We start from the raw sequence: 11,439 nt of genomic DNA on the forward strand, positions 1-11,439 counted from the left end.
TGATGATGATGATGTGCCCTCTGGAGCAAGAATATGGCAAACCGAAAAAAACATGTTGTAGTTAGCTATTGAGGTGCAGACGTTCCTTTGGTAGCTGACAAACGGGGAACGCGTTACTTTCATGTGGCGCCGCCATGACAAACAGCTACATCGAGTGGTACTTAAATCTTCACTGAATAACGAAGCAAAAAGCGGATTAAGAGTATGTCAGTACCCATAGTGGAAAAGCGCAATTAGATGCCAAATTAGAAAAACTTAATATTTCCGGTTTGCATAATCCGTTTAAAATGTATATACATTTTTTGAGCGTTCAAGATCATTCAAGTGTAGGTCATTTCATGCAAGAGAGACGATAATGGTCAGCTATCACCTCAACATGAAGGAAAACTTCCTGAAATGTTTCCGTAGCTGGCTGTCAGCGGTCAAAGACTGTATGGTAGCGGCACATTGAATTTTCTCCAGTCTAATTTTTACTTAAATGTTAGTAAAGATGAAAGCAGTAAGGCATCCTCCTTTCTTTGGCTAAAATGTGAAAGTGCACAATGATGTGAACAACTAATTTTGGTGTTTATAAAGTCGTTAGAATAAGGGGAAACAGTGTCTTTGAAGCAAATTTTTTCCTGGGGGAGAACCCCAGACCCCCCGCTTAAATTATGAGCCCAAATATTCTTTTAAGTGCTACATGGAGATGTAACAAGTGCCCCGAATGGGACCTTCAAGGCAGCGCTTGCTAAGGTTAGGGGATAGGACCTTCCAGGCAGCGCTGCCTTTAAGGCTCCGTTGGGGGAACAAAACACCATCAAGTTAGAAAAGCCACTGTGTCCGCTGGTGGGGCCCCATGTTGTCCAGAATGTGCCCTTTTTATTTTTTCGCCCCTGCCCTTCAAACACTCTGAGTCCGCCACTTATTGGCCATGTAATATCTATGTTAGTAGCATTTGGTTTTTGACATTCACTTAATGTTTAGACAAAAAGAAGACTGAACAATTCCTTTTACTTCTTCCCACTTTCCCCCCAAATGCTTCTTATATTTTTCTCTCTTAATACAACTCCTCTTCCTCCGTCGGTTGGTGCTGCAACTGTCTTCCACCTTAACACTATTTTGGAGACATTTTATGAATGATATACATATTTTGAGTGCTTTCTGTAGGCTTACCCATTAAGGCTTGCCCACTTTCCGGTGTGAACATTAACATTGTGTGATTCCATCTGCTGCCGCACCACTCGTCCAATTGACATCTGCCCAGCAACTCACCACAGAATGGGTTCATGCCTGTTGATGTAAATGCATTTCTCTGTCTGTCTATGCCTCTCTAGTTTAATAGACCACACAATAATAAAGCAAACATTAGGACCACATATAGTAGTGCTAACATCAGTTCTGACTATTTTCAGCTTCTACACAGAGTGGTCAAGATAACACCATATCAAGTGTCACTGGTCTACACACAGCTATGCATGCCCATTCCCCAACCCTCAACATTTAAGTATTCTTTGACATTTAGACAATTTTTTGGTCGGCCATTACAATGCAGATGCATGTACACACCGTGACCTTCACGGGAAATTGATATGGACTGAGCTTCCTTGGCCGTATCCCAGAATACTTAGTATTATTTAGCCATCATTCATGATGATATTAATACAAAAAAATGACTGGTGCATAAAGGAGGAGGAGAATAAATACATAAATAGGTAACGCATTTGCTTCATGAATACTCTAATTCAAATTCATCATGATCACTCTCACACTCTTATTTATATCAGGTAGGTCAAGCATATTTAAAAAATCCATACGTACAGAACATATACATTATGTATAATGTAGGTAATATAGATAATTTATTACTAATAATATAATATATAGAAACATTTTCCAATTTCGAGAAGGTGTACCTTAACTTATTTATCAGCAGAAGAAGATATTTACAACAAATAACTGCTGTTCTGAAAGCCTTCAATGCTCAAAAGACAACAGGCAGTGCGTAAGGGAATTCACCACTGCAAACCTAATAAAAGAGAAAAACGGTTGGTCTACTGCAGGGTTCCCCAATTAGTTTTTCCAGAGGGCCAAATTTGGTCAAACATGCCATACCAAGGGCCGAAATGTCGTTTCATTTTTCTAATTCGCCATTTTTATGTGCAAATTTAGCTTTAATTATAATTACTGTTTTAGCGATAATGCAGGAGGGCTAGATCAATTAGGTTTAAATAGCATCCAGGAATGGTGCATCGATGAGAATGCAAGGAATGAGGAATGAGTTTGTTTATTTTGCCTGAGTATCTGAGCATACACCCCGTGCATGACTTCCCTCTTTACCACAACCACAGCTCTGCTTGATCTACCCATATAAATAAAGGAAACAAAGTAACAGGCACTTACATTGTCACAAACTTAATACCCTGAGTATTAACTAAGCTGCCTAATCTGTGGATAGCACAAGCCTTTTGGCCTCTGCAGTCCACTCGCCGTCAGGAAACATGCAATGAAGCAGCTGTTGTGCTCTCTTGTGCCGATGCCGTTTTGCATATGGTTAAAACTGACCGCTTGTATGATGTCAACATGCTTGCAATCTTTTGTTTGCATTGCTCAGATGTTTCTGGGAAACTTCCATTAAAGCTGGCAGCATGCAAACAGTTAAAGTATCAGGTTGTCAGATTTAATGACAGCCACGGTCTGCTTGCACATTAAGCATGTCGGCTTTGCGTTGGCATGGTCCGGTAAAGAAAAGCAATACTTATCGGTCCATTCAGTTTTAAACTGGCGGTTCTCCTGGTTGACCTTCCTTTTCTTGGCAAATGACATGTTTCTTTCATCAATTTTCAATCCGTTGATTTTTGACAAAGTTGTAATACCCTGGGATGACAGATGGATAGCGGGAAAGTGACAGCATGCGGCGGCTACTCTCTGGCGTGTGACGCTAGTGAAGTTGAAAACGCACGAAGCACGTCATTACGTATGCACGCAGTAACGTCAACGGTCAAGTGGATGGTGTGGGCTGAGGGGGAAATATAGCAGGCCGCGCAAATAATAAAAAATATATATATTATTTGCGCGATAACATGTGAATGTGCTGGGTCCGCGCGGGCCGGACATTTGGCTCTCGCGGGCCGGATCTGGCCCGCGGGCCACTAATTGGGGTTCACTGGTCGACTGTATTAAAAAATATAGAATTGTATAACATTGAGTTAGACTTTGAGATGGTGTTTTTGTCTGCTAATTGGTAGCTACAGAGATAATGCCCGTTTTTCTTATGGAATGAAGTAGTTTAATCAATATTTGAAAAAAATATGAGGATGTGGGAGCATGCGATAGCAGTGCACTACTTAACTGTAAAATGGGAGCAGGAGCAAATGAGCAATATTGATTTAAAGAAGGTCATAAATCGCCAAGCGGCTAGAAGTGTTTAACACAAGGAACATATTCATCAACTGTCAGACAGTTCATCTTAGTCCTGCATTAATATTTCAGGGCACACTCTAGAATGAACTTAGGCTATTATTAAGTGAAACAGACTTTCCACTTTCAGATGTCTTAGAAAACGTTGAACCTACTAACCATGCCTCTAATAAAATGCTTTAAGGTCTTTTCTTCAGTCTGGGGCAGGGCTGCCGACTACCCTGCATTCATATTACAATAAGCGATGGACAGGTCTGTCGCATCAACACTTAATCAGGTAACCATATCAGCCATATCAAATATCAGGTATTATGCATGAGCTGAGGGAGATGACCTGACTGACCTGCATGAATGACCTTGGGACCTCAGTGACCTCATGGAATCATCTAACGCAAGAAGGCTACAAGTTCTGGAAGGGCACTGGAAGGGCACTAGAAGGACCAGACGGGCAGAAGGGCACTATCAGGGCACTAGAAGGGCACTAGAAGGACCAGACGGGCAGAAGGGCACTATCAGGGTACTAGAAGGGCACTAGAAGGGCACTGGAAGGGCACTAGATGGGCAGAAGGGCACTTGAAGGACCAGACGGGCAGAAGGGCACTATCAGGGTACTAGAAGGGCACTAGAAGGGCACTGGAAGGGCACTAGAAGGACCAGACGGGCAGAAGGGCACTATCAGGGTACTAGAAGGGCACCAGATGGGCAGAAGGGCACTTGAAGGACCAGACGGGCAGAAGGGGACTATCAGGGCACTAGAAGGACCAGACGGGCAGAAGGGGACTATCAGGGCGCTAGAAGGGCACCAGACCGGAAGAAGGGCACTATCAGGGTACTAAAGGGGGCACTAAAAGGGCACCAGACGGGCAGAAGGGGACTATAAGGGCACTCATTAAGGCACGTCATATTTTCTAGCATAACTTTTTTGCTTTCTGAAAAGAACATTTAAGCTAAAATGTAACTCATTTTTTTGCTATATTCTATTTTTAGAACAGAGTTTGCTAAATGAGCTCCAAAACGATTCATATGAAGAACCTCTGGGATCAAGCTTGGAACTAAGCCATCACAATTAGCAAAAACCCATCTTTAAAAGAGCACATAACTCCTCCTGGATCATTCTGGAGTAATGATCAAATATATATTTAGAGGTCATGTTGGTGAAAGAGTGAGTGCAATGCAATTTAATAATTATGGCAATTAAACTCCATGTTGACACAGAATCATGATTTGATCTCTTTGCTAATTTAATTCACTCACTGCTGGGATAAATTTCTTATGTATCAAACATAAACATTTCACATCTCATGTTCTCTATGAAGTTATATTCATTATTTTTTCATACACGTTTTTCTGTTGTTTTGTCTTGTGTTAGGTAGCATGAATAGTGGTCACAGAGAGGGTATTGGCTACGGAGGAGGATGTCAATGAAGTGAAACATCTGTCTCAGCAAAAGCGGTTATTTTGTTGTTTCCAGTTCTCAGATCATCCTTATTTATTTTAAGATTGCGTTAGCAAGGCGGTAGGCAAGTATGGCTCTTCCTCAGCCATATAACCCCCTGTGGGATCCATGGCCTACATATATGTTTGTTTAAGCCTGTGTGTGTGTGTGTGTGTGTGTGTGCGTGTGTGCGTGCGTGCGTGCGTGCGTGCGTGCGTGCGTGCGTGCGTGCGTGCGTGCGTGCGTGCGTGCGTGCGTGCGTGTGTGTGTGTGTCTCTGATTTATCTGAGCCATCTATCACCTTTCCCCCATAATATTTTATATAGAATTCCCCCTACACCCACCATCCACTAAACGTTGCTATGCTACACTACACTATGCTTCGCTATAAAAAACACACCAGACTCATGTTGTCTCCTGTGTTATTGTGTGAGCGCGGTGCGTCTATATAATAATAATAATAATAATACATTTAATTTAGAGGCGCCTTTCAAGACACCCAAGGTCACCTTACAGAGCATATAGTCATCATATGGAAGCAGTGCTCTGTGATTTTCATCTTCATTCATCATCTCAGCTATGTTATCAACCAGATGTACGGCTGTAACCTTTGGCACACAGTAATACATTCACAAATAAATAGGCAAAATACAAACACATCTGTACACACACATGCTCCCACACATGCCCACAAACACACTCACACACACAAAAGCCTACACACAAATACTTAAAAACAGATGTATACTCAGACATGCACAAACAGACACACACAGACACACGAGCGGGCCGGTACACATATATACAGATGCAGCGTCCCATACAGATGCACACTTGTTCACAAAGTGGTGCCCACTCACAGGAACATGCCGAGGTCACCTTGCCGATGTTCATTAAGAGCTGCTGGGTTGTTGCTGCCAGGTGGCCCATCCATCTCCAAAGTACTAAACAAACACAGCGCTAATAGGGTCACACATGGACCAGATATATGAACTCCATGCAGACACACACACACGCAGATAGACACACATGCATTCATACAAATGTGCACGTAGATTCATGCATGCACACATGTATACACCTGCACAAGAAACAAACATGATAGGAATATTTATAACAATTATGGTGTCCATTGAAAGCCAATTAAAGCTCCAATAATGAACGACAGATTTCTTTGGAGGCACTTTTTTCCGATTTTCACTGCTGCTTGACTGAGTAGTATTTTAAGATATAAAATATGAAAGATAATGTGTTTATGAATATATATATATATATATATATATATATATATATATATATATATATATATATATATATATATATATATATATATATGTGTCTGTCTGTCTGTCTGTCTGTCTGTCTGTCTGTCTGTCTGTCTGTCTGTCTGTCTGTGTCTGTGTGTGTGTGTGTGTGTGTGTTTTACAGAGATCTCTGTAAGTTAAAGTAATAGTAGTATTTCTTCTTCTTTTAGAAAATCGAGGGTACAGAGAACACGGAAGGGCTTATCGAGAGAAATAAGGTATTGAAGGTGTCAGATATGCTGATGAGATGCTGTTAGGAGGAGATATCTGAGTGTCGGAGCGGCTCCTCATAATCTCCCCTGATGTTTCACTGTCGTTCTGCCATATGCCCCTTCAGCCAAAGGGAGAGCCCCCCTGGGATTCTCATTACCCTTGACCTCCACCAAGAGGAAGGTTTCCCTCTGTACTTCATGAAATAGGTAATATAAGGATAATGGATGTAGAAGTACTGCATCAAAGGAGAAAATAAGGCATCGTTATTGATTACTGGGGTCATGGTTTGGAAAAAAACAACAACTAGCATTTGCGCAACTTTGTAAATGTGGTAGGAGGACATTTTACTTGTGTTATGCATAATATATATTTTTTATTATTGACATTTTGTAATATATGTTGGTAAGCTACTAGTAAGTATATGGCAAGCTTGCCATATCAATTGCTAGTTTGGCTAGCAATTAATATTGTTATCAGTTATCAGGACAAAGATAATGGAAACTGCTGATAACAATTAAACACACTTTTTTCCCTCCAGGTGTCCATCTAAAGAGAGGGAGGTTCTGTTAATGAGACCAAAGGTCACTGTTCTGACATTAGCACAAAAGTAATTATTAATTACATTAATCAAATAAGGAACAACACAATCAGTCAAGATCAAGTTCTCAGACTAATTATGTGAGTAATTCTCGGTGCGCTTCTCTTATGTAGGTTAGGCTTTATTATTGATATTATGCGCATATTTTGGCACACCAGTGCTTCACCTAGAGACTCCATTTGCTTCCGCAATAGGCCTACTAGTTGTATACAATTTCTGTATATTCTTGCTTTTTCTAATATACTTCCATTGATTCATAGAAAAGCATGTAAAGGCTTAAATGTTTTACATTGCTAGAGTTCCCCTTAAGATTCATTTTTAAAATATACATTATCTAATGTAAAAGTTTGATCAACATTTATTGATCTAACGTTGAGTTTAATTTGGGTGATGCAAATCTCAGCATGACTAGCCTACTCTTTGTGTGTTAACTAATGTGTTTGGTTGTTAGTTTGTTAGCTAGCTAGCCATCCCTCAAGCTAGAGCTGAATAAGTAACGCATAAACTCTACTACCAAAATAAGTTAAATACATTAATTTGCATTGCTATGGCAGATAATGTTATGAGAGTGTCTTAGTTTTGGATTATTTCTTTCTAATTTATACTTTATATACAATATATATAAATATGTAAATATATATATATCTTTTTTTTCTTTAATCATGACTGAATAATAAATGCGGTAACCTCATAGCCTGATGTCTTTTACTGCATCATCATTCCAAGTGGAAGTTCAAGGTAAGCCGCCTTGGTCAAAGTTCAGAAGGGGCCGTACGCTGGCACAGTGTTCGGTATAAGAGAATGAACCACCTGGTTCTCGATCCACCTTTTCGCTTGGTGCTCGTCCCCACTTGGGAGGGGAGATAAACATGGCCAAGAATCGTCTGACAACCCTGGAGAAGAGCCTGATCCTGCTGTTTGTGCTCCTGACGGGAGCATGCGTGGGCCTGGTGGCCATATACTTCACTGAGAAGAACCAAGGCGCTCCCATTGGTGCAGAGGGTGAGCAGACATGGAAACGCTTTAGATGAGACATTAGAACAGTTTTTCATCTTTGTTTGATGTTTTCATTATTTATGTTTGTCTTTAATGTTTTAGCAATAAATACAGATCTTTTAGTGGATATATCTCCGTCTGGTTCTATTTTGATTCATTGCGGAATGAATGTATTCAGCAATGATCCAGCACTTTTGGTTGTTCCTCACCAGTTATTATGGGTTTAAATAACTGCTAACATTGAATGTTTGCAAGCATCACAAGCGATGTGCTTCAAACTCAATGACAAATGACCACATTGACAAATCAGTTTGTCAGAAAGAAGGAAAATACTCGTTCTGGGTGTCTGCACAAATTGTCAACTTGACTTTATCCTCAAGATGATAAACATAGCAGTCCTGCACACTTATATTGTGTTTATCAGTAAAGTTATATTATCTGACCAAGTAGCAAATATGGCCCTGTCTTTCACACTCATCTTATTTATCTATTATATGACTTTAACCAAGCCTGGTCATGGTTCACATTTGCAATGCTGTGTCTGAAATTTGTCTGTTATGAAATGAAATACTTAAACAGATTTTTGAGTTTGTGAATAATAGTTTTTTAATAATAGTAATCGTCTCTAAATGATCGGCAAAAACGGCATTTGACCGCATAAAGTGACAGTAATCAAATCTTAAATATATATTTAGATCAAATTAGTCTGAATTATATTGCACGTATGGACATCATTCTTACCATTCCTACAAAGATATCAAGCCTATCTATAGGTCTACATCAGGGCTTTTCAACTGTGTTGACAAGTGGGCACACATAACACACGTCAGCTAAAAAGGTTATTGATATTTGCATTCACAAGGCTTGTCATAATGGTGTCCTGTCCTCTGCCGGGATCCAGGTCTGGACTCAGGATGTGGAGGCCCCCAGGAGCTGTCTGGGGATTCCGGAACCTTCACCAGTTGGCGCTTCCCCAATCACTATGACAACGGCAGGGGCTGTTCCTGGCAAATCACTGTGGCTGCGGATAAGGTAGACTAGTGATGCACTGTAGTTACTATGATGCTAGAACTATAGTTGACAGCTTCTGGTGGCCATTAAAGAGGACTGCTGATACAACGGACACACAAGACAGCGGCAGATTTTCTCTCTCTCCTTAGATCTTTTTAAATCTCTCTCTCTCTCTCTCTCTCTCTCTCTCTCTTTGGTTCTATCATTTTCGCTCTCTCTCCATCTGTCATTCTCCATCCGTCTCAGTCCAGAATACAGAGGGTGTCAAAATCAATGTCTCTCTTTGACTCTCTCTTTGTCTCTTCTTTCACTGCTTCTCTCTTTCTCACCGTCTCTCTACTTCTCTCTCTCTCAACCACTTCTCATACCCTTTTAAAACACTAAAATCCAACCTGCACAGAAAAAACAAAGACACAGACATGCATGCACAAACATGTATCTGCGTCATTTCAGCCAGTATACACAGCTTCTGGACTCTGATGAAACCTCTGGTGTGTGTGTATGTGTGTGTGTGTGTGTGTGTGTGTGTGTGTGTGTGTGTGTGTGTGTGTGTGTGTGTGTGTGTGTGTGTGTGTGTGTGTGTGTGTGTGTGTGTGAGTGTGTGTGTGTGTGTGTGTGTGTGTGTGTGTATTTGTATTGGTCTGTGCAGGTGATCCAGCTGTGGTTTGAGGAGTTTGCATTGGAGGATTCAGATATGTGTGTGTCCGACTTTGTCACCCTGAGGGACTCACTAGGAATCATGGGTAAGGAGAAGTTAGTTTCCCCTTCCCCCTGGAATTATCGGTGAGGAGTAGTTAGTTAAATTTCCCTCTGGGCAAGATGAGGGGAAGCCAGGACCTTTATTTATTCAGGAGAATGAATGCAAAACTATCTTTCAAACCAAAGCTTCCTTCCACTTCGGATTCCTTAAAAGTCTATTAGAAATCTATTGATTCATGAGTGAACAGCTACACTGTGTGTTAGAGATATCTTCATCTCAATGTGTTCAGCTATAACATAATACCGTTTTTTGCTGTGGAAAGGTAAGTATTGCGGCTACACCAAGCCCAGGACCCTGGTGACCCTGGAGAACCGGCTGATGGTCTACTTCGACAGCAACGACTTGAAGACAGACCAAGGCTTCAAGGCCCATTACAAGGCTGTCGCTCCAGAGAGCACCGGAGGTAAAATGATAGCTCCAGCGAGGGAGCGAGAGAGGCAGACACACACTCTCTCTCTATCTTCCCGTCCCTCTTCATCTTTTTCTTTCTATATCTTGTTTTTTTTCCCCGCTCTCTTTCTTTCTCCCTTCCTCTCTCTCCGCCTCTCTCTCTCTTTCCTCTGTCTCTCTCTCCCATCTGTGTTGGCCCTCTCTCGCTCTAGCTTGTGGGTGTGTGTGTGTGTGTGCGGTATGGTGATTGAACATCCTTGAGGTGCGTTTGTGCTGAAGGACTATCTCTCTCTGCCAGAAATAGCCGGGGCAGGGGGCTCTCTGCAAGGTGACCAGGGGCATCTGTTGACCCCCGGATTCCCAGCACAGAATTACCAAAATGGAGCATTTTACCAGGTACCCCCCACACACACACACACACACACACACACACACACACACACACACACACACACACACACACACACACACACACACACACACACACACACACACACACACACACACACACACAGGTATAGACACACATGCATCTGTGTATGTTGTGATACAGTTGTCATCCAAATATGCGACTCTCACATGCAACTGAATCATGTATTGTTTGTGGGTGTGCGTGTGTGTGTGACGTGCTTGTGTCTTTCACTACTTTTCCACACTAGATTATTGTATAAGCTTATCTATTTATAAAAAAAAATGATGATTATGATAAAAACTAGACTAGCTAAAGAACTTACATTCAAAAATAAATATGTGTCATTGAGATTTTTTTGTGTGTGTATTTGAATGAGTGTGTGTGTGTGTGTCCAATCTGTGCACATGTATCTGGGTTGTGTAAACGTAATACATCCTGTGACACTCTATGTGTGTTTCTATTCTATTGTCATCCAAAGATTGAACTCAAGTGCATCTATTATATATGGGGTGTGTATTTCACTACCCTTGTCCTTACTAGATGTTCTTATGGTCTAGATAGGACTCTTACTGCCATTAACTACTTATAAAATATACATTTATGACCATGTTGAAACTATGCTGATTATAAGCTGACTACAGCATAAAAAGGGGTGTGCTTGTGTGAGATTTGATATAAATAGAGTGTTTGTGTGTGTGTATGTGTGTGTGTGTGTGTGTGCGTGTGTGCGTGTGTGTGTGTGTGTGTGTGTGTGTGCGTGTGTGCGTGTGTGTGTGTGTGTGTGTGTGTGTGTGTGTGTGTGTGTATGTGTGTGTGTGTGTGTGTGTGTGTGTGTGTGTGTGTGTGTGTGTGTGTGCGTGTGTGTGTGTGCGTGTGTGTGTGTGTGTGTGTGTGTGTGTGTGTGTGTGTGCGCGTGCTTGT

At 41.3% G+C, this 11,439-nt stretch overlaps 1 protein-coding gene across 1 annotated transcript in view; it reads left to right on the forward strand.

The window, feature by feature from the left end:
• Window positions 1-7,747: 7,747 nt before the first annotated feature.
• The window catches only part of zgc:154142 (uncharacterized protein LOC555481 homolog), an 18,184-nt gene continuing 14,492 nt past the window's right edge, over window positions 7,748-11,439 (forward strand). The window contains 5 exon segments of the mRNA XM_060046686.1: window positions 7,748-7,951; window positions 8,847-8,977; window positions 9,606-9,699; window positions 9,979-10,119; window positions 10,405-10,502. Coding sequence (XP_059902669.1) covers window positions 7,819-7,951; window positions 8,847-8,977; window positions 9,606-9,699; window positions 9,979-10,119; window positions 10,405-10,502 — 597 coding nt within the window. The 5' untranslated portion in view covers window positions 7,748-7,818.

This window comes from Gadus macrocephalus, chromosome 3 (assembly GCF_031168955.1).
Source record: "Gadus macrocephalus chromosome 3, ASM3116895v1".
NCBI classification, from domain to species: Eukaryota; Metazoa; Chordata; class Actinopteri; order Gadiformes; family Gadidae; genus Gadus; species Gadus macrocephalus.